The sequence below is a fragment of the Anopheles stephensi genome, chromosome 3, assembly GCF_013141755.1.
Source record: "Anopheles stephensi strain Indian chromosome 3, UCI_ANSTEP_V1.0, whole genome shotgun sequence".
Classification (NCBI taxonomy): Eukaryota; Metazoa; Arthropoda; class Insecta; order Diptera; family Culicidae; genus Anopheles; species Anopheles stephensi.
Window position 1 is genome coordinate 36,169,328 of NC_050203.1, and position 24,268 is coordinate 36,193,595.

A 24,268-nucleotide genomic window follows, 5' to 3' on the forward strand; every position below is an offset into this window, starting at 1 on the left:
TTCACGGTCGCACTTCACGGGAATAACTTTCGTCACATTAGAAATTGTTTAAAATAGAAAACAGTAAAACATGGTTAAACAATATAAAAGACAAGTTGCCTCCAGATCTTAAACGGCAGTAGAATCAACAACTTGATATATTTATGAAAAATTTAGTGAAAAAAAATCTCAATAAAATTTAAGCAATGCTGCAAAAGTTTTGCCCAAAACACTAAAAGACACTGTAAAGTTGATAATAATATAGCAAACTCTTAATTTGAATTAATTTAAAGGAAACATTTGTGAAATTGGACGATGTTTCATACTCTCAAGCATTTAAGGTTGTTGAACCTAAATTTGGCAACGCAGTGTCCTAATACTTTTTATATTAGGATTTTTTGTTTATGGGAAGTTATCAACCTTAACCTTTCTTTTCTATTTCGTAATTACGCCCAGCTCGTACATCATATTTTTACTTTTTAATACTTCTTTTCATTGCTTACTTTTTTCTTTTTCTTAATTTCTTTTCAATATGACCGAATATGGTACATAGTAAACATAAGATATCTCGGAAAAGTTAAGGTACACAAGACAAAATCTCCCAAAAACAACCATATAAAAACTTTTTGTGAACCACTTATCCATAATGCCTCCCCATACACAGGACGGACTATCCAGTAACGATTAAAAATCTAAATAACTTGAATATTTCTGTTTCGTTTGTTTAATTATTTTTAAAAGTAATAATTTTGAAACGGTTTTCAAGGAAAAAAAAATTTTTTTGCGTAGTTTGTAGATTACACCGAAAATATAGATGAGATATCAGTGTAGAAACTAACTCCTGTCTGCCATTTATTTTTTGGTTTTGGGATACGGATTTTTCCATCCTACTGCCGTGTGAAGACTGGTTGGCTGGACCACGAGATATCATACTTAAACCATTCCAATGTACTCACTGCATTTCTCCAATTGTTTCACTTCGTGTGTAGTAATCCTGATTAAAAATGGACCCGACTTGTTTATTCTTGTTTAATCTACGTATAAGTTTTTTATAGTGTGTGATATACAAATATTACATTTCCCATTATTACATTCATGTTTTTCACATTATTTTCACACAAGTGAGAGAAGATGAGAGAAAAATTTTCTCACTCTATTTCGCTATGGCCTCAGCTCATCGCTCAAAATCAAAACTGCACAGTGGTCGCTCGAAACCCGAGACGTCAAACGTTTGACAGTTTTTCTAGAGCAACAAAACAAAAATAAACAAACAATCAAAAAGCCGCTAAGAAGAGCAGCTGTTCAGTTTCGTTTGTTTGCCGTAGCCGACAAACTAATACCAGTCCTGCGGGGTTTTCACGTTTGCTTGCAACAATTCGTGTAGCTTTATCCCAAATTAACATCCGTTGTCAATCGTACTAGTTCAGCGCATAGCAGAGTGTTAACCAAATTCCCTGCAAACACCGTTTACGCCTAGCTGGTGAATCGCTTCAAGGACTGCAGTTTTCTTGCGGCCTGCTCCGGCTTGCCTTGATTTAGAAAGTTAAACTTTAAGTGTTTTGTGGCCTGTTGCGTGTTGCTTCCTCGCAGTTCGCTCAAACCAGTCCAGCGGAATAGTTTGCCAAGCGATGATGCAAATGAACAATATCAGCCTGACCGACAGCATGACGTGGGAACATGTTCCACGATGTCCGACATTGGTGAATTACAAGTAAGTAAATCGAATCGAATACTATATTTCTATCATGCTTTAACTAATTGCATTAAAACCCCCTTTGTTACTTAACCTAGATACCAGACGCAGAAGGAAATGCCGGCACGATTTATATTCGAATGTGCTCAAAAGCTGAACATGAAACCGCTCACTTCTGCCACGGCAGCAATCCTGTATCATCGGTTTTTTAGAGAGCTTGACGACACAGAATATGATCCGTATGTGAGTATCAGCAACAAATTGGTTTGTTGTTTCGCGTTTATCGGTTTAGCGTGCTCAAGAGGATGGCTCGTGCAGAGGCTTAAGTGGCGGCAGACCTTCAAGTGCATTTATTGTACCACGATGCTTTGATGATGTTTTGTCGTGTGTTACGCCTTGCCTTGCCAATGATTACACGTTTAGAAACCGGTTCCAGCTAGTTTAATCTATTTCGCCGGATAAAGTAGCTAAGATCTGTACTTTACTGCTCTTTCAGATGATCGCCTGCTCATGCCTCTATCTGGCCGGTAAAATAAAGGATGACAAAGTAAGGAAGCGAGACGTAATCAACGTGGCGCACAATACAATCAACCGTGGCGCACCGCCACTCGAACCGTGCGACGAGTATTGGTCGATGTGGGACACGATAGTGCAGGCCGAACTGTTTATTGCACGGATGCTCAAGTTCGATATGACGATTGTGCATCCGCACAAGTACATGCTACACTTTATGAAATCGCTGCAGGATCTGTTCGGTGCCAAGGAGTGGCACTCGATGCCCGTTGCAAAGGCGGCAGCCGCGTTCCTGCAAGACTTTCACCACAGTAGCAAAATTCTCGATTATAAACCGGCCCACACGGCGGTCTGCTGTCTTGCGCTAGCTTTCCAGGTTTACGGCGTGCCGGTGCCGCTGATGGACGAAACAGATGAGACTACCAATTGGTACAATGTAGGTTTGCAAGTCGTACGTCGTAGTTATTAATTGGCCTTTCAAATAATGTTCTTACATATTATGCTCCTCTCCGATAGGTGTTCTGTCCGGAACTTTCGCGCGAAACGTACTGGGAAATAATGGAACATATTATGGACGTGTACAATATTGAGACAATCATGAACGAGAACTAAAATGCAGCTCCAGGGAGATGCTCCTACAGTTTTGAAAGTATTGTGGAAGCAAATCTTCCAGTTTCCTCATCGCCATCATCATTATCGTGTTGAACGATATCGAAACAATCTCCATTATTTCGTGATACAAACTGACAGAATAGTGATGTACTCCCAACGGCTTCTGCTGGCTGGAAGAGTATAGCGTGTAAGCAGCAAAGAGGCAGGCATACTTGTATTAGCTTGCAAAGCACTTGAATACGGTGCGTAAATAAACTTTTCTTTATTTCTCATACCACGAGATTGCTTCTTGTCCCAGAGAGAAAGATGATATTCACAGCGTTAAACCGATATCAATCAAGTACACAAAGTCTCCTAAAACACATACAAACACAAACAAGTGCCATTTCTGTCTATGGGTCTTTTTCCTATCTATTTTCGGGATCGGAATGAATATCTAAGGCTGGATGTTGATCGCTTGATGGTCTCTTGCATACTGACTTATTTTATTACATTAGGATTAATCGTTAGTAGTAGTGTAACTGTTAGTGCTATGTTAGCAGTGTAGTGTTACACGCGTATAGTAGTGTAGTGTGTAGTGTGTGTCGTAACACGCGCGGTGCGTGCGTACGATGTGTGTGTGCGTAAGACGTATGAAGAAGGGTGTACACGTCTTCACCACAGACCTATCGATACCGCATAGTTGAATAGTCACACCGCACTATGCAGTCCGGATGGGATTTGAACCTCGGTCTTGTCGTGAGAAGACCAGCACCGCTGTTACCAGTACCATCGGGCCACTCCCCGGAAGTTGGAAGCAAAAGTTAGCGCCGACAACAACATGGCTGGCTGGCTGCCAACCGGTCATAATACAGCCTGAGGAAACTTCTCCACTCTAAATACCTGACTTCTCCTCTAAATACTGTACAGAATATTTATAGTCCCAGTGCTCACATACGCCTCTGGGACATGGACTATGTCCAAAACTGGCGAATCTCTTAGAAGGATTTTAAGTCCGATTTTTGATGACGAGCTCTACGACAGCTGTACGACGATCATACCATCGTACAGTTTATTAAGCTCTCCAAGCTCCGGAGGGCTGGTCATGTCATGAGAAGGACACCGGACGACCCATCCCGTAAAGTCCATTTAGGCCGTCCAAAGAGATTGATAATTGATTGGGAAACAACGGTGCTGGACCGTGAGCGGCATCGAGGTTTGTTGCAGCAGGCCAAGACCGTAAAGCGACTTGTTTTAAACCTTCAATGATTTACTGGCTGCAAATGTTTTGTCCAATACTGTACAATGTAGTTGCTGCACTCTAGTTCGTATCTTGTACATAGGGTCGATGAAGCAAATATTGTAATCAAAAAAATCTTTTAATTCAAGGGGTGCAACACCATTTCTGTTCAATTCGGATACTATTCCGTCAGCGTCTGGTGGCTTATTGCTGTTGGGTGGAGGGATGGTTTGATAACATCTGCTGGTGGAGCCAGTAGGAAAATAGAGAGTATTGTGATATTATCTAATGAAGCCCCTGTTACACCCCGATACTGATCAACAACAAACCCGTACACATGTTCAATGGTTCTATTTTATTATTTCTTCCACTGTACTTTTATTTAACATAGTATGTTTGCCATCATATTAGTATCATAGTTTTGTTTACACCACATCCTCTCGCGTTCTTTAGCATTTTGTGTGTGTGTGTGTATGTGTGTTCAAAACAGTTTTCCTCCATCCATCGAATTCGGTTTTTTGTTTGTTTACATTAAATTTACACCAAATGTTTCTTTTTTTGTTTGTTTGTTCCTGTTTTCTTATATTCCATTCCCCCCGCTCATTAACCGCAGCACCTGTGGTGGGCGTTTAAGGGAAGCTTTAACATTGATTTACGTGTGTGTGTGTGTGTGTGTGTGTGTTTTTTTTTTTGTAAATTTTTCATGGTGCTTGCTGTTTGTTTAATAACTCTTTTGCCTTTCACTTTTCTAGACAGGCGGTTTGCTCCAAAAAAACGACAAAGTGGCTCTCTTGTATGTATGTGCACTAGTTTCTAGTCAACTGGTTCAGAATCTCGTTTAGCTGTGTCCACACGGCGCATTGGTTTTGAAGGTATCTTTTAGATACGTTAGCATACACGTTAGATTGACCTTTTGTTATCTACACTTTAGCTTAACTGGTTGTCAAAGGTAGCATCAAACTAGCTCCGTAAATTCCCGTCTGCACGCTGTTCCTCTAATGTTAGCCGGATGTTAGGTAAGATTTCACCGCGTCCTAGCGACTGTAAACCAAAAACAAAAAAAAGGAAAGAATCTGTAGACACGCGATGCTGTGTGGCTGTCGCCTGTTGCAAGTTTTGAAAGTCGGGTGTTTTGTACAAACGGAAGAACAAAATTAGAAACTAAAATTAAGTGTACGATAGAGCGCATAACGCATAGACAATAGCAACGTAACGAAAAATTATTATTCCTTCGTAGTTCGGGGGAAAAAAATACTGTCTAAAAAGGAATGTCAAAATTGATTTCCTTCGCCTGTTGTTTAAAACCTTGTCTGTTTGTTTGTTTGTTTGCTAGCAGAAAACAATATGCTATTACGATGCGATTAAACTTAGATACGTATAGTTTTAATATTTATATGCGATTTGCGGGCACCCCACTGTACCGCGTTTCTTTTTGTATTCGGAAGCAAGAGTCTGTGTGAGTGTGTCTGTGAATTTGGATTGATCGTTATGGTTTGAAATTTAAAAAATACTCTTCTCTTTTGTTTGCATTATACTTGTACAATATAATCTTTGATTATTTTCGCCCGCTTGGCACGTGGTAGAAAGTAGATGAAGAATGCAGTTGCCAATCCTTGGATCCGTGGGAAACTGTGGCATCTGGCTGTGTTTTGTGCTACTCTACGCCTGCCTGTGTGTGTGTGTGTGTGTGTGATCACCACTTCCACTTGTATTACAAAGAAAACATGCTTATGCTTATAATAATAATAATAATTAAAAAAAACTAAAAGTTAGTGTGTGTGCTTTCTGGACTAGATTTCAAAATAGAACATACGCCGTTTGCCGTACTTTATCGTTCACGTTCCCGTTTTTCTCTGAAAACATAAATACACATTTTACATAAGATGATGTTTGATCACTACTAGAACGGGGGCAGACCTGTGGTAGACCTATGCGCTACAGGAAGCTTTGCTTGCGTGAGTGTGTGTGGTGTGTGAAGAAACAAAAAATGACATCTGCCAGTCGGGCACAAGCACGAGGACCAAGTACTCCTCGAAGGAAATCCAAGAAATAAAGGACTTTGTGGCAAGTGCTGTTCGGGGTGGGTGGTGGCAATGGCCAACGGCTCCTCTCTAGACGACAACCATTACCTTCCCCGCCGCATACAACTTAGCACCACACACCACCACATTTTCCACCTTCGGTACCTTTCCTTCTTCATTTCAGTGCTTTCGAACTTTTCGTCCCTGTTTTCTTCCCACAACACCGCTCAACTGAACTAGTTAAACATAGTTGCTCGTTTGCTTTTCTCTTTTTCGTTTGTGCGATCACGATCGTTTCGTTTTGCATACTTTTGTCACTGAAAGCGCTTGCACTTGTTACCTGCTCGCTGGATCTCGTGCGCTCGGCTCCACACTACCGTCAACGGGGCCCCATTCAAATGTCTTAGCAATGCACTGATAACTAAATAAGTTAATCTGCTCACCTAGCCGCTTACATAATTAAGGAGGTTTAATTCTTCCGCAAGCTTGCACATGTTGCTTCGTAAACTGAACAATGTAAAATTATATCATATATGCTTATTCCCATTTGTTGGCTTTAGTTGTCGCTAAGGATTAAAATAAATACCTTTCTTTCGTCCGTTCGAACGTAACATAACACCCGCTCTCCGGGCTTTTTAGCCCCTTTCTAAACCCGACCAGGCACATCCACTCAAAGCACGCACGCACGCACACACGCACACACACTCCTTTCAACTTCAACCCTTCCTGCCTATCTCTACTCTAATGGCCATCATTCACACGCACGGCACCCTGTGTACTGCTTCGACTGTTGCACTGTTCAAACTAGCTAGGCGGTAGCCGGGTGAAATAAGTATGTACAAATGTAACGGAAGCTGTTTAACGTGTAACATTAATGGCATAATCTCTCGCTCACTATACATAGATATCTTTCTCTCTAGAGTCGGCCAATATCCGGGTGATCGAGAACGAACCTCGGTCAATATTTTACAGGCGGCGCTAAAGTACTTAAGCATAAATAAACGTTTCAGCACTGCAAGGGAAGCAAACAAGCCATCTATAGCCTATCCTATCTTCGCTTCGCACAAAACATTAGTAGAGAGCACATTGTTGTTGTTGGTGATTGGATTGATTCGGTTGGTTCGAAACGGGGATGGCGGCTGGTTTTCACAAAACAAGAAGCAAAAAGGTGCCACACTCGTCGTAACTGCTTTACATCGGCGTCAGCTGGATGGCGCACAACAATCCCGGCTTACACACAGCTTACTTCTTTTTGCCCAACATTTCGCGCCATTTCATAAACTTTTCCTTCTCCTCCTCGAGAAACAGTGCTTCGACGCAGGCCAGGAAGTAGTCCGTACCGAAGCAGCCCTCCCTAAATGAGATGAGAAAAGTTGTTTGTTTTAGTACAAAGTTGGGGCAAATGTTTGACAGATCAAAAATTTGAATTTCAAAATACTTTCAAAAATGACCGTTAGGTGTTACAACGATATTTCAAGTATCAAAAATATTTGCTTGAATTATTTACGGCGACGAATTAATCTGGCTAGAGATTGGAAGAATAATTCACAAAATTGCAAAATACAAAAAACTTTTTGAAAAAAACTAATCTTGTTCAAAAATAATTCAAAAATTATCAAAATACAAACCATCTTCCAAAAATAAGTTCAAAAAATGCAAATACAAAAATAACTTAATTATAATAAAAAAAAAAACACAAAATAAACATACCATTAAGTCAAGAGAACTAAATGCATGAAACATAAAAAACAGGCCGGGGTTTTGCTGGTGTGTGGTACATATTTGGTGTACTGGTGGGTCCGCCGATCGATCCAGTTTCCACTGGTGGTAGTCTTCCGTCGGTTGTTCGAATAGTTATACCGAGCGTTGCATCTAACAGCATATCAACACATCTCCTCCAAGTGCCATGGCAAAGCTTCTGCCTGGCAGGCGAATAGTGTTGTTCGTCGTTCGGCTCGATCGTTCCACTGCTCGGATGCTACACTCGTTTCCAAATGCGAAAATGTTTCGGTCGATCGGGGGGTAAGGTTGGGATCAGGTTAACTGGAGGAGCGCTAGTGGCACGAATGCAGAATGCAGTGTCGGTCAAACCGTATATTATCTGCCAGTGCCAGAAGGTTTTATAACGTGTTTGGATCAGCACCGTTTAGCACTTTTATCAGCGGTTTAAAGTTTTCGATCTCATCCGTCAGCTGTAACGCGTCTATACAGCCCTTGAAGTAATCTGTCGTGAAACACTGCTTTCTGTAAAAAAAAATGGACGGAGGAAAAACCGTCGATGGTGGTTTAGTGTCGGAGACTTCTTTCCCGTGGATTGTACATGGTTTTGCTTTAGTTCCTTGGTTAGTAGTTTGCTGTAAAGCTGTCAGGCTGGTTAGGTGGGAAGTTTAGTTGATTGATGATTAGTTGGTTAGCTTGGGGAAAACGAAATTTCTGGAACCGTTCATCCTACATCACAACGCTTACAGTCACGGACAATTGCCAATAATATCGCCTCAGTTTCTTATCTAGTACAAAAGTTTCATCCATACGAGGTTCACCAAGTCGCTAGGTCTCACCAGAAACTCACTGTTTGATGATTAGGCCGCCAAAAAGCGACGACTCTCCTGGACCGTGAAGTCAGAATGTCCAGCAACGAAATTTAACTCTACTTAAGCGCCACGCTTGACCTCGCAAATGCATGTCATATACAAGGTTGTACAGCGTTGAGAGTTCTAGGTCTCCCATCTCTGGCTGAGATCTTCCCATGACATTGGGTTTTTCCATATCTTCCATATCATCAGTTTCAAAGCTAGTCAAGTTTTTTTGTTTCGTCCATCACTGTAAATCTTGAAGATTCTTCGGACTTCGGCTTTCGATTTCATATGCCGCATGCCAGTGCCGTCGATCAATCGTGGTAATTGATGCGCGGCAAAGGCACCATCCTGCATTCATTAAAATCAATCAATCCACTTAAGCAATCCTTGCAACCGATGCAATACGCTGCACATTCAGTACTCACTGATTCGAGCAGCGATCGATCCAGCAAAAAGGGACAATTTGTTAAGGTTGTATTTGTGTTATAATTTTCATTTTATCTCTGCTGGATAAACATTTCTTATTACAAGCCGTTTTGTAAACATTTACAAACATTGCAAGCCAAAATGGCAACCGTAAGCTGTACAAACACCAACTGGTAAAGGTCTGCAGATGCTCTGCCAAACGATCGCTCGGACCGGTGTGACCGACCAACGCTCGTAGTCGGTCGTAAGTATCGGTGGTAGAGAGAGAGAGAGAGGGAGAGAGAGAGGGCGAGCATTCGACCCAGCTGTAAACAAGCTAGCCGTCGTCGCCAAGATGTCTGCCAACATCCCAACAAGATGTCGTCGTATCTCAGTTCCGCAACAGCACGGCAGCCATACTGCGGCAGCCGTATTGCGTACGAGGTCAACGGTACATGAGCGTTTAATACGCGCGCACATACACGTAAGCGATGTGCCGCAAGCAACAGAAGAGAAAAAAAATCCCTCATTCTCCCCCACACCTCGATCACCACCACCCCAACGCTAATACCCTTTTTAACGGGCGGGCTTAAGCGGATCTGGCATAAGACAACCTGCGCACCCGAGCACTACGGCTGGCACAAGTACCGTACAAGAGCATAAATTACACGCGGGCGTCTGTTATGCACGGTGTCGACCATTTCTAGAAGCTGCGAATCAAAGCCACGAAGCCGCCAGCACAGTGCCAATGGTTGGGAACCCAGCATCGGGTGAAGTTGCTTCTTGCGCTTTTTAATAAAAGTTTTTCACTCTCCCACCGTAATCAGCGGATCAGGAAAAATGATGATCTACACTATTCTGAGAATTCGCTACGATCGCTATATTTAGTTCAACCTGTGGGGCGAGTCATCCAGCCTCCAGTACGGAAGCTACTATCGGCCACGCGGCGGGTATGCGATAAGACGAACGAACGGGGTGCTCTGGATGTGTTGATTACAATCAGCGGCTTAGAGCTCGTCGTGTAAAGCCGTATCGCCGGTAGCGATCAACGTTTCTCGTTTACGCTATGAATAAGCGATTCGAAACAGCAAGTCGAACAAACGGCAATTAGTATGCCAGTAATTAACTGGTTTAGAAATTAGCATCAGCAATCGCGGGACAAATGGGCTTTTATGGGGACGGAAAATTTATGTGTTTCCGATTGTGCATTCGCTTGCTATCTGGTGTTGTTTGCTGCTCATGTACAATTTGATGTATAAATCGGTTTATTCCATTTATCTGTGATTTATTAACCGATGGCTGGATCACGAGCGCGATTCCCATGGCTGAGCCAATCAACCGACCTGTTTGTTAGTGACCTGTTAGTTGAAATAGACTGGAAGAGAAAAGATGGCCGCAGTACACTTACTTGCAGAAGGACAGTATCTGTGGCTCCCGGAACAGTGAGTAACAGTCTTCACATATTCGGTCCAACCGGTAGAAGATCTGTTTGTTGAACTGTCCTTTACATTCGATGTCAAAAAAAGAGCTGCGCTTCACGATGCTGTGGTGAGGTAAGGCGACAGTTGACAGTGGTACCAGTGCGATAATCAATGCCAACGAAATTGCTAGATTGCGGGAACACATCTGCGAAGTAGAGAACGGGGGGAAAGGAAACCAATTAACCAAATTTGTACCGAACAAGGGTGCAAGGTAACCCCTTACAAGTATGGTGAATCCCTCGGCAGATACATCAGCACAAAAAATCGCTCAACCTTCTCCGACGTGCTAATTTGAAGTATCCAGTAATGCTTTAATGTTTGTGTGTGTGGCTATCAAAAATTTCTCCCTCCTTTCGGGGTGGGATTTTTTCTTTACTTTATTTTATTCCATTAAACAAACATTTCGTCGCTTAATGCGTCAATTGCGTGCGGACTTTCCTAACTGTTGCTGACGTGCTTTCCAACCTCAAACGGTCAATTTACGTAAATCTCCCAAACTGAGCATTCGAGGCTTGAGGAAGCAGCACGTACGTTGGCTGGATAAAGATGCAGATGCAATGAGACTAATAAAGACACTAAGCCTGTGACTCAAGTTTTGTACAGCACCTCCCCCCCCAAATGTCCTTTGTCTTTTGTACACCGCACCATGCGTCTCCATCGTATGTAAATCCAAAGTTTCAATCCCCTTCCCGTAGAAACGTGGCACGGTCGGTGGGGCAAAAGAAAACCCTTCACACCCTGTACGGGTAACCAGTATTCGCCTGCTCATAAATAACTTCACGAGAAGCGGAAACGCCAAATTTTCAAACGAAGCCGACAACTTGCGCGCTGCGTTAATCAACGCCCGAAGAGGACGGCAGAGAAACGGTGATGTGACAGAAAATGCAAATTAAGAGAACCACGCACAAATCTTACTTTCCTATACCACGGTAAAGAAAGAAGCAAAACAACCACGATTCCGGCGACTGCATTCAGACTCAGGGAGAGAACGGTTGGTGGCCTGCTGGACCTACCTGCCGTGTCAGTTGGTAGGTCCACATGGTAAGCGAGGAACCTCCCGGCGAAACGTTTGTAGCGTCATTTTGGTGGTTTGTTTTTTTACTCATTTTCTGGTAACGTTGTAAATCGCAGTGCTTATGCGCTTATTAAAACATGTCCCCACGGACACGAAAAAAAAAAACCCTCACCGTTGAACGGTTTGGGAGATAGGAGTCTGGGAGAGCTGACACGGGGTGGTCATATCATTTTATTTTAATTCGTCCTCTCTCCATCCCACATCTTCATTTGCGCACCCGCAACCGGTTCAAGCAACTTCCCTTTCCCCCTCCCCCCCCCCCCTGCCACCCCCAATTAAATCCACTTCCTTCCACCTGTTGGCGAAGACTGCTGCAGGGTGACTTTATGGAGCCACCCGGTGTTTCGTGGAACGGTGTTATAAAATCGAATTTAAATGCCACACTGTGTCGCTGTGTCGGCGAGTAAAAAGAAAGAAGAAAGAAAAAACACAACACGAGATCAGAAGAAGAAACACCTTTAACACACTAATAAATAAAGACAAATAAATAAAAACCGAAAGTCGCACATAAAGATTTCACGCCGATTGCCGCCGATCGCACCGGGCAGGCAGGCAGGCAGGCGAGCAGGCAGGATTCCCGAACCTGAAATCTGAAATTTTACTGGCCCCATTAATTCTCGTCCCCGGCCCCAAAAGCATCGCCCGTGCGGTGATCGTTATTTATTTATTTCACTACTCTCTTCCCAGCTCTTGTTTTTTTTTTTTGCGCGCGACTCCTAAAGTCGCATATGTTGCTTCGGTTGGTTTGTTTTGTTCGCTGCGTTCTAAATCACCACTAGCGGGTTCAGGATTTCCCATAATGTTGCTCGGTTTGTTTCTGGCCTCTTTTTCTCGGAAAGACCTATTAGTGATCTGCAAAAAAAGTCGTGGCAGTCTGTCCTGTTCTGCACTGTAAACAATTCTTCGACATCTATATCATCCGGTGGGTATGATATATGGCACACAGGTGCACCGAACCAGCAACAGACCGCCTCTCCACACTGGTATGAATGTGTCTCGTACTGTGTAAACATTCCATCCCGGCAGGCGTGTCTGGCGTTGGTGCTTCCTCTATCGTCACAAGTGTATTCTGCGTCGAAAAGCAGCAGCGTACCGTAGAGCAGCGACGATCGCCCATTAATCATCGATAGTCACACGACAGTAACTCATTCACAAAAAACAAGTGGCAGTTAGTGTTTGGAAGCTGCCGGCAGAGGCCTACCAGGCGACACGTTAATGTGTAGCTAATTATTTAATCGCAAATCACACCCCAAAAAACGAAACCTACGCACACGCAGAAGTGATCGCGTGCGCGCGACGTTCCGTTTGATCTTCGGGTTGCCGCCAACATGCCTGACCGTGCGACAATAAATACAGCCAATCGTCCATTAATCACTCGACACCATCACCGTTATTAATGTTGCGTCGCAACGCGTGTCCGTAGAGAGCACCGAAACAGCTCTGTCCGGCCAAAACTTCCGGGAACAACCCCCACCCCATAATGCCATAATCCGGCAAACACTCTCATGCTGCTGCCCTTGACAGACAAACGGTGGTTTTTTTTTTTTTTGGTCGGTGTTGATAGGTTAGTGAACTGGAGGTGTGCAAAATTTGAGCTGCAACGCAAATTGCCGTTGCGTGCTCCGGGCGTCCCTGGTGTGGAGAATCCTTGATCGTTCTGCTCACGTGACCCGGTATGAAGGTTGTGGTGGCGTTAGTGGTAAGGAAGTAGGAAGCGTTTCTGGTTGGCAATATTAGCTATGTTACTCCAAACCTAGTCGCTGTGGAAGCCTCCAGAATTGTTCACGATATCGATCAAAAATGGGGAACTCTTCCTTAAGCTACCCCTGACCTCTGATAATAAGAGTACGTTCTAAACCTAAATTATCAACCATAAATGTTTACACGATACGGTTCGATTATCGCTTGCCCAGCAGTGCATAATTTGTACCCGTGCCCGTGATGCCTGCGATCGCTGGGTAGGAATTGACGTCAAAGACGAGCTACGGAAGATACGTTCATCCCGGATTCTGAAATGCTTCGATAGAGTCGCGGTATCACGATCGCGTGCTTGTCCAGCATTAACTTACAACCGGAACGTGGACCCGCCCAACCGTGACTTCCCGCCAGTTTGTTGTTCGTCAAACGATACCACTGATGGGCTCTTTGTGCCACACTGTCCAGGAAAGTGAACCTTCCCTTTACACTTCACTAATGGGCTCCGGTTAAAATGGTCAAAATCGCGCCGATGCGTAAGAATGATGATTACCTTTTCGCTCAGAAACGGAAGGAAAGGGTTAGGATCCGTTTGCTGGTCGTCTCGGTAGCGCGCCGTTCCACGAACCGTGTCATGGCCCTTGATCCTTCGGACTGGTTTTTTGCTATAAATAAACAGCTACCTGCAGCAGCAAATACGCAATGATTACCAATGATTGGCTGTGGTCGGTCGGCCGCCCGACTTGGGCCGCCCCAGCCGAGTCAAGAATGTCCGGCGGTTGGCCAGCAGGCTGCTGCAGCATTTGCAAATCGTACCCTGAATGCGATGGGGGAGGGAGGAGTGAGTGCATGGGCATCGGTGCAATTGCAACCTTCAATGGAAGTTCGCGAGCACCTTCCTGCCCCTGAGCGCAGGGTTGGACGCTTTCACAGAAAGGAAACAACGAATACCGGTTCTCTAGCGAAAAACCGTACTAACAAAACACAAATCACGGCAAAAATCACCGCACCGAACGCGAACGCGGTTGCACCCCTTTTCCCCGGCCATGAGCGTTTGCAGAATTACGATTACGGCCAGTGCAAAACGCTGCCACCACCTTGGGTGGCATTGTGTGTGTGTGGCGCAGAACAGCGCACGGCAGAGCACACTCTCGCCTCTGCGCACACCGCTTATTAGTAGCCCCGAACGGTGTGTTGCGACCGGCGATGGGGGAGATATCGTGCTCGATACTCACTCCAAGGCCAGTTCGGAAACATGGTCAAATGGTGTCCCGCGTAAAGCGAGCAGCGCTGATCGAACATCTCACTTTCACGCGCCAGAACGAGCGAATGATTAGCGAAACGGTGGCACACCTTCTACGTCAAATGGTCGGTGTGTGTGTGTGCGTGTGTGTGGTTTAGGTGATATTACAACAGCTCACCAGGAGGGGGGGTTCACATCACTTACGCAGCTGGCTGGAAGCCAGAAAGAGGAGGCCCACCACTAATTATCCCACCATCAGATCGTTCCTACACCCAGTTCCGCTCGTCGACCGGGCCCCAAAGGGAAGTCATCATTGTTGTATGATGATGGCGATGTGCGAAGATGATGGCCATTCTTCACTGTCCAGCCACAACACTTCTTCGTGCTTCGTGAACCCTTTTTTTATTTCGCACTATTCCACTATAGCGTGACGCTATTTATAGCACGACCGGTCCATCCGTCCAGATACAAAAGGGACGTCGTCAACATTATCTTTGAGGCGATCGCTGCCAAGCAATCGTGCTCCAGCGTTGTGAAGAGATCCTCAACTCAAGCCGCGTACGTACTTCAATTAGCACCTTCAGAAAACACATCTCCCCACTATTGACAGAGCTATCGCCCAAAACATGTAAAATAAGCAATAAAAAGTTTATGTCTCCCGGCAGGCCGTCCAAAATGGGGGGGGGCCTCGCCGGGTGACAGTTTTGCTGCCTGCCTGCCTGCCTGGCGGTTGCGTCCATTTCAAAAGCAAACGGAGCGACATCTGAAGTAGTCTAGCTATTCTTACGCTTGTAATTGGAAACCAATTATATCGCTATAAAAACGACCGCACGCGGCCACACTAGCGGAGCGAACCGCAGGATCACTTGGCAGACGGAGGTGAAACTGGCAGGGTGTGCTGTGCACGATGCGACTGGTGGTTTAGGTTATTTTTAGCCCCCAACTCTGAGGGGCCCCAAGCTTCCAGCCAAAGGGGAGGGGAGGTGGGTTGAAAGAGTCCTGGAGGTGGAGACTCAACCGTTTCGCTGCAGTCCTCTCCGTTAGTCATAGCAGGCCATACGGGGGGAGGTACAGAGTGCAATTCAACACCTTCTTCTTCCGCTACACGCTGGTCACACCATGGCCGGGCCCGACACTTTTGTTCCCGGTGTTTGCTGTGTGATGATGGACCGACCAAGTCGCTCCAAGCACAGCAGACAGCTGTTAGAGATCGGGTTTGAATCGCGACAAATTGGTACTTCGGCTTTAACTATATTGATTGATTTGTTTCCCACCGTGTCGATCCGTCTGTCGGCGAGTGCATTGATGCGAGAACTTTGAACGTCGCGACCAATTGGAGTTGATTAGAATGGGGTTCATCGGGATAAGATGCTGGCCGCGAACTCCATCTGTCTCCGTCGGTCTAAGCACCGAAACAAAGCGGTCAACCGGTACCGGAGAGGAGATTGTGATTTATGGCCGCACACTCATGACAGCAGGCTCACCGATCCGACGCTCGCAAGACATTTGCATCGCTTTGCCCTTTTCGGTAGAGGTCGGCCAAGCGATGGGAACACAGGGAACATCGAGGGAAGGGAATTTCTATCGCACATTCCACATTCCCATCAACTGGGTGGGGTGAACTGTTTTGACCGATTTAAAACACCGACTCGATCCAGTTGTCCCGGAGTCATGCTACTGATCACGCCGTTCAAAATGATGTCATCCGGTGTACACATCATTCGCGCACACCATCACGTCGGCAAGTCGGCAAGGATTTTGAGCTCTCAATCAGTCCAACGAAGGGTCCGAGCGAGTCCTTTCATTTGTGCCGCAGCGCGCCCGTTCAGAATTTGCATTCAATTGAAGATCAATGAAGACCTCCGACCGTGGAGACACATTTCAGCGCCTGTCGCACTGACATAACCGCGTTCGACACACTGTCAATATCGGGCGCGCTTGTCAACGGCTTGTTCCTTCCTCAGGCCTATCAATCACCGGCACACGTTGGACACTCTGTCTCTCCCGCATAACGCAAGTGTAGCATCGCGTGCTGCTAAATCTCAAGCAAACCGTCGCGACAACTGTAATCACAACTAAAGCCGATGTGGCGGGAGCTTGATGCGCACGGCTATTAATAGTGTGCATTTGTTTACACGGCCATCATTGACGGACGGGCAGAGGCCATAAATAGATGAACTATAATGGCGTGCGAGACCGCTGTACGAGGTGTGTCGCTGTCGGAGGTACGCTTCTATATCCGATCCACACTGCTACCGAACAGGTGACAGGTGAGCTAGCAGCTAGCAGCTTATCAGATTGGAACGGAACAAGTGCTTCAGGTCATTGGTAATTATAGACCACGGCGTATGGTGTGATCGTTCTGTGCGGTCACGGCTCTTCTTGGGGTTGTATGTAAGAACGGAAACAAAAACGCTGTTCGACAGCTACAATGAAGAAGGTAGATTGAACCGTCACGGATGACATTCTTACGTCAAAGTGTTCTCCACAGTGCTGCGACGTCACTAGCGTGAGATCGTACGCCGCTAAGCTGTATCAAGTTCCGGTCCGGTTCCGTACGGTACCCGGACCACATTGCCTGCCACGTGATGCTGCGGGATCACTCATTCATCGTTTCGCACAACGCCTCTGTCGCCTCTGTCGCCATCCGCGGCAGGCGTTCTACGACGGTGCGCGTTGCGAAGGTTGCGTATTTGCAAAATATTTGCTTTGTACATTATACTGCACTAACAAATTGATCGGCACGGTACCTCCCGACCTAATCACGAGATCGCAAACACCGATTTCATGATTCATTATCTCTTCTTCGTGAACCGGCAACCGGATCGACCGGAGATGAGTGTTTGTTTGTTTGTTCGGGGGCATACTTAAGAATGCTGTTTATTAAACAACGTTCCGATGCTGGCCGGGGGCTGACTGGCACTTGCTTGAAAGCGGTAATACGCGCGAGTTCGGCTTAGACGTTTACAAATCATCTAGTTGCCTATGCCTGTGGTGTGTGCGCGTGGAGGAATGTGGAACTAAATTGGAATTTCTTTCACCTCTCGCACTACGCACTTTCGGTGCTATAAAAACTCTTCCAACCGCTCGCTGTTGGATGGTCCAACAGTTCTCTCCAGCACCAGAGCATCAGTCAAGTGAAAGAGTCAAGTACTACGTAATACGATAGACTGATGGCGTTAATCTCGCCATATCTTGGGCAGCTGAGAAGTCTAACGACATTGCCCATTATACCACACGTTACCGGTAGGATCGAGCTTGATCGACTATTGTGCTAATCGTTATTGGCTGTTGTTGATCGTTAGGCTAATACTTTAAATCATAAATAAAACAATTAGCATCTGAACGGTGGAACACCTTCCGGGGCAGCGCGAAGCACGCGTTTTACAGTTCCTCCAGCTTGATTGGTTGCGTCAAGCTGATTTGCATAGTTGAAGGCACGTTCCGAGCGCAAACGCGTGGTGTCAGGTGGGAAATACGATGCGTTGAATATAAAGCTTCTAATTAGAATGAATGCGTAGCTAGACCAAACTGTTGCTGATGCGAACAGCCTAACTTGATTCACCCATTTAACATGTGTCCTAAATATAACCCCACAGCTACTGTCACATAATTTCCTCCAAAAGCGGCAAACTTTGTATGAACCTCACCGAACGGAGCGCACGAAACCAGCGACGTCCGAGAGCAAATAATCTGAATAATTGTGTGTGCAAATGGGGAACCGGTTAGTGTGAATGTCGGTGATCGCGAAATGCTGTACGCGGCAGTACATAGCATAGCATCCCCCTGTCAGCGTAAATTTCGCGATCGCGACAGACAGTATGGTACCAAGCGTATATAGCGCCGCAACGCAGGAAAACACATTCCCACCCGATTATTCCAAACCCACCTGGGGCCCGGCCCGGCTTGACAAACTATGTCATACGGGTTGGCGACAGCGGGTGACTTGAACGATCCGCAACGCTTTTGCGCCACGGCGGAGTGTGCAGAAAACTGCGTTCGTTGGCGATTGTGCGCGGGACATGCCAGCAGCAGCGGGACAGGATGCGACGATCGGACCAAGCGCGGCATCGTGTGTCTTTGATACGATCACCTGCCTCTCCCCGGGATTTGATACACATACACAGCCGTGTATATATAAAAAAACCAAATAAATATGTAAATACAAAAGCTGGTCCGATTTGCATTTACCGCATGTTTTCCCGCTCTCGGCTCTCGTGGGGGGTTTTTCCTCGCCACCGGGCCGTGTGCCCAACGATCAAAACTTAATCTCGTTCGATCGGTCGTGGTGTGACGGACGGGCGGAGTGGAGGGCGCGTGTGTGAGAAACGGAACGAAAGAGACTCGATCTCGATTCCGGCACCGCAATGTCTCCCCATGGCGGTCACGCCAGAAGCCGACAGATTTACATTTTGCTTCACGTTTGGTGAAGCGACGAACTGGCTAGCTGATCAGCATTTCGATCTCGGCGCCCGGCGACGAAAGTGCGACGGAGCGCGGTGGGACGAAACCGTGGAAGAAACCGTGCGGACCAAGTGTCACCTGATGATAGAGTACGCTTTTGGCAACACAGAGAGAAGAAAAACCAAGCGTCATCATCATCAATGTTGGATCGTGCACTCGGTTGCTTGCGGTACGTACGCAGGGTGCATACTAATCGCGCAACAGGCACACACTATCGTCCATTAAATCGTGCAGCCTGATGCGTGCCATGCATGTCCGAGCTCGGTACGTCAAAACACCTGTTGGCGCAAGGGATGCGGTAAGCTCGAACGATCTTTTCAGCTTCGGAATAATGTTTGACGCACCTCCCTGACCAACGCGAATTCGCATTTTTTCCACACACACACACATCACACACAGATTCACCGCACGAGAACTCTGCATCCCGAAACAACACTTACTGTGAAGGAAACTGCTCGAATTCCCGGCACTCGAAACTGCACACAATCACCGTTTCTGTCGCTTGCTATCCTATCAAGTCGCAATTCGGAGCTGGGGAAAAAACACTCAGGCGATCCTCGGGGTTTAGGCCCTGAGATCGAGAACTACAACTCTAAAGCCTCGACCCGGAATCAGGACCTCTTTGTTAGGGACTCGTTGCACACACGCACGCACAAAGCACCAGCACTCAGCAGCACGCGCATACAGTGTAGCGATCTTAGTGAGAAAGTTGCTCGAAAAAGTCGCACAAGTCGCAGGGTTGTGTTGTGTTGCTCGTGTTCGCGAACAGTCAGAGGGGCGCGCGCGATAGCCGTTTTGCTTGCTCGATTCGCGTTAAGATCGCTCGTGTTCGATGGTCGCCGTCTCAGACAAGACTAGCCGATCGGTCCGATTGATCGGTGATCTTAATCCAATCATGATGATTCGTCCCTCCCTCCGGCACGATCGTGCGGGCCTCCCCCCACTCCGATCCCCTCGATGGAGCCGGAGTCGAGCGTGTAACTCGCGATCGCGCACCACGTCTGTCTGCGTGCGTGTACGCGCTGGTGTGTGGCGCAAAAGTGCTCTCGATAATAGTGGTGGTGATGCTGTAGCCGCCGTTGCTGCTAGTTTCCTAGCAGTGCTCGGAACCAATACGCTTGCTGGACACGTACCCCACCCGTCACGCTTTACAGCGGAACGCCAGACATTCGGGCGCGCGTGGGATTGGTTCGGTCGGTCGGTCGTGGGTTTTCCGCGTGCAGTCCATTTGGGAAAATGCACCCTCGTCGGGCGAAGCGGGAAGGAACGCTTCAACTGCATCCGTCAATCATGAGCCGCGCTCAATGCATCTCAATCACCTGTCCTGTGTGCGTTGGCCGGATCCGTAACAGAAGCCTAAATGGCGCAAAACAACTGCGTCACGGTGGCCTAGAATGTGCCTGACATCAGCACACCGGCAGCTGAAATATGGGTTGCAATAACAATGTGTGGTCCCGGCGCGGCCACACACTGCAAACCTGCCGAAAACGCACGGTGGAGGATAATGATTGAAAGTAGCTGCCAAGTTGGCGGAAAGTTCCCGGTACAACACTCCCACCCACACTGCCCGGTAATTGATCGCCGTGGGAAAAATGATTGTCCAAGGCGCGCACTCCGCAAGGGTCAAGTTTAGAAATCCCGTCATAGGATCGTGATTCATTAGCGCAGCGAGGCAACGGGTGGAAGCGTTCCCAGGGGTTGGGGAACGTACCGAGATTGGACAAACAAACCTCAATCATTCCCCGGCATTACTAACCGCTTAAGTATGCGGTGAGACTGCTTTTTTGTGCCCTGATGACCTGATAGAATTGCTCCCAATTAATTGGTTGGTACTATCGGTGGTATCCGCACGGCCCGAAGTGTCACTACCGCTAATCTCCACTCTACCAACTGAATGGGGGATTTTCCCAACAATGAGTAATTAGTGAAGGATAATTTTTCCACCCTATCCACCTGGGTCTGGGGTAGGGGTTCCAAATGAAATCTACACCCGTTCAAGCGGTAGTTCTCCAAAATGCTGCCAGTGATGGCGGCGGTACCGCTTGATTATCCGTTGCTGGATTCAATGTATAAATAGCCGCGAATGCTGCAGCCGGATGCAATTACGCCACCGATTCGCCGCCAATTTCCATCGGCAAAGTTCCAGTGAAATGGCGCAGCAGGAAAAGAAAAATCGTCTCCGATAACACTTCTTCGGAGATCCAGAGAAGCGGAGTGGTCCGAGGATCGGAAAACAAACTACGCACAATATACGCGCCGCAGTCCCGAGCTGTTCCCGAGCTAATCAGGAGGCTCAGCCGACTGGCAGTGTGCAGCGTCGCCGTATGCACCGTCATTCTTGCTAATGTGCGTACATTCCCGGGACGCCGGATGAGTAGTTGCCGGCTCGGAAAGCTGCTGCCGCCGGTTGGTGGTGGTCGTCGGTCAGATAAATAAATCAATTATTTATAATTATACACTTTTATCATCCCACCGTTCGCTTGCTTCCTGTGCTTGCCGTTTGCTGCAGTTGCCAGTTGGACCCTGCTGCGACGAAGCTGATTCACTCCCCGTGCTTCCCGGGTTCTCGATAACCAAAGCAGCAGCACCCTCGCGATCCTCTGCTCTCTGCCATTGCAAAAAGGGGGGCTTAGCGTGGATGGGTGGTGTGAAGAACATCGGTCGAGCGCGAAAAACGCCGAGTGCACAACGCCAGGCGCAGCGCACTGCATCAAACCGGGACCTTTGAGACCTCCGCTACGTCGTGGTCTACGTCGTGGTCGCCGCTGGTGTCAACGACAGTTTACAGCTGCGTGCCGTGACACACCCCTTTGCGGTGCGCATTTCATAACGTGACGGCTCGGTCGGTGCCGTGACCGGGCGGGGCGAGTTGGATTGGCAAAGTCCGCTCCGCGCTGGTGACGGGTGGGCCTTCCTTGCGGGTTTGTTGCTCACCTTGCGCGCGTGGTGGCGCGTCTTGCGCTGACGTCGTCTTCGTCGGTCGTTTTGCAGATTGCAAAGGAATGCGTCCCACAAAAGGGGTGCTGCACTCATTTTTTAGCTGTTGCTGTACTTGTTGTCTTGTGCCTCGCGTGTTCGAAGCCTCTTTTTTTCTCTTTTAATGTTCGCCCTTACTACGCACCGCGCGCCGAGCAACTTGGCAGGAATACTGAGCAGACCGCAGTATCGGCCTCCCGGCTCCCGGTTGGCTGGGAAAGTACGCGTACGCGCTTTCGAACGATCGGCGTAACCGGGAATGGCGGGCGGGCGCTTGGCGAAGATACAATGGAAATGCACTCCGGTGCATTGGTTGGCTGGTTGGCTGGCTGGCTGCAACGCGGAGCGCGCTCACTTGGTCCGTGGAGGCCGCGGAACCATTGTATTTAAATTCGTGTGCCAAAAGGAATGCGGACAATTTAAATGTCAAAGTGTTGATTAAAGTGTGTTGCGCCGCGTCGTATGTCCCACCACCAGAGTATGACCCCAACCAGCGACCACTTTCTCTCGCTCACTCCAGGCCCCATGTCCACCGCACCCAACTCGGCGAGCGATCGAGAAACGCGAGACAGCAGAACAGTCGCAACTCCTTCGGGACACTGTCAGTACTCCAGTGAGCACTGTAGAGTACAAGTGGGAACAAGTGCAAAACGCTCTTGTGAGCACAACTAGAAAGCGATAGAATTATATCTTCTAGTTGAGGGTCTTTCTGTACGTCAGAAGTATAACAACAATTGTCGACGAGGGAAGGGACACGAGATCGCACTGAAGGAAAGGGCGCGAAAAGTGAAGTGAAGAAATGCATCGAGTTCAAAAGTGTCACGTAGCTTATTTTCTCCTCAGCGATTGTATGCGTGTTGAGTGGAGTTGTGTTTCACTTCGAGGTTTGTCACTTAATTTGCTTGGCAAAAGGGCACAGCATTAACTGGCTCACGCTCCATGCTTTGAAGTCGTGAGAGAACGACGGTGTCTGACAGTCGGATCACTGGAGGCAAGATCAGAACGGATATTCGTTTTTTTTGGCATCAAATTTGCATCAAATCCTAAGCGAACCTGATTACTCAACACAGCACATTAGCTCATATTAACATTTCGCTGATCCGTCCAGAAATGGTAGAGAAGTAAACAAACCGTATCACAACATTGGAGCATAACATCCAGAAGGAATGTCCCACAAGACCGCACATACACGTGCCGTGGTTGGTAGAATGGTGGCAACATTTTAAATGCGCCGTTTCCTGGCCCTTGCGCCTGACCGGGAAAATCTTGACCTGCCATTGAACGGCCATTTGGTGGACGGCGAGGGGCGAAAAACGTGTCGCGCCGACACACTGCGTGAGACACTTTCCGTGACCGATTGCGCAAAGGCCCGCCATGCGCATTCGGTTTCTGATTACGGCGCTCGGCACGAGGACCGATGAACTGCGTTGCAGACGCGTCCCGCACAGACGCACGCACTTCCAGCGGCCGAGGCACGTTCACGGTCCGGTCGCCGGGGCTCTGGATAAGACTGGTGCACCAGCCCTGTTCACCCGGACCCAGACAGCACGGTTCGCGTCTGTTCCGACCTGTCGACGACCTTTGTGCTCCGCGCGTTTCCATTTCGGCGATTCAACACGCCCTTACCCAGTGGACGCACCCCCCCTGACACGTGTTTGCGTCGTGCAGGTTGACCTTGCCATCTTGCTGTTGTTGGTGTTGTTGTTGCAAAAATTGGCGCCACTTGTGTTCTTCGTCTCGCTCACCGAGCCGATCCGTTTGATGTGGATCGAGTCGCCTCCATGTGCGCCAAACGACGGTTGGCGCCATGACGAAAGGGAACGACCGTGTTTTTGGCCGTGTCGCCACCGGGCCCGTCGGCACCGATGTCCTCGATTCATCAGTCGGAAAATCGACTGACAAGTTTGCGAGAATTCATCGTTTTGCCGCGCATTCCTCAGGATGATGCCCCGTGCAATGTCTGGGAAGCGTGAGTGCTCTATGCAACCGCTCGAAACAAAAAAAAGGTTACGAAACGAATGGGTAGGCTTAGAAGCGGCCAAGAAGAGAGAAGAAAAAAACCGGCACAATTCTTGCACGCCTCTCCAGAAGAGGATTGAAGCTCTGGGTAGGTTTGCCATATGCCAGTATCAGCGCTAGGAGGGTGCCCGTTCCATCGCTATCCGTCCAACGACAAAAAAAAAACACGAACGACAATGTCGGTTTAAGGGATATATTTTTGGCACATTCGGTAGGTTGTTTTGCTAATTGTTGTATCGCAGACAGCTTTCTACAAATCCCGAACGTCAGTCATTTGTCAGTACAATCGGTTTCTCG

General features: G+C 47.4%; 2 protein-coding genes across 12 annotated transcripts in view; one reads left to right on the top strand and one right to left on the bottom strand.

Annotated features, from left to right (window-relative positions):
- The first annotated feature begins 1,242 nt into the window (after positions 1-1,242).
- On the top strand, positions 1,243-3,071 carry LOC118509753 (cyclin-Q). Its single transcript, XM_036050884.1, has 4 exons — positions 1,243-1,690; positions 1,771-1,915; positions 2,169-2,621; positions 2,702-3,071. Exons 1-4 carry the CDS (start codon positions 1,608-1,610, stop codon positions 2,795-2,797), a joined length of 777 nt encoding a protein of 258 aa, XP_035906777.1. The 5' UTR covers positions 1,243-1,607; the 3' UTR covers positions 2,798-3,071.
- Positions 3,072-4,348: 1,277 nt separating this feature from the next.
- LOC118509780 (CHH-like protein) overlaps positions 4,349-24,268 on the bottom strand; it is a 34,225-nt gene continuing 14,305 nt past the window's right edge. For 8 of the 11 annotated variants that reach the window (XR_004905925.1, XR_004905926.1, XR_004905930.1 and 5 more), the window contains 3 exons: positions 10,427-10,644; positions 7,748-8,281; positions 4,349-7,391 (listed from right to left, as the gene is read on the bottom strand). Coding sequence is in view for 1 of the 11 variants with exons in the window: in XM_036050919.1 (XP_035906812.1) it covers positions 7,280-7,391; positions 10,427-10,644 (330 nt within the window). In the remaining 10 variants the exon portion in view is untranslated. Of the gene's footprint in view, positions 7,392-7,747; positions 8,282-10,426; positions 10,645-10,722; positions 11,782-19,416; positions 19,885-24,268 lie in introns of those variants that run through there. The other 3 variants (XR_004905927.1, XR_004905931.1, XM_036050919.1) reach the window with 3 other exon arrangements.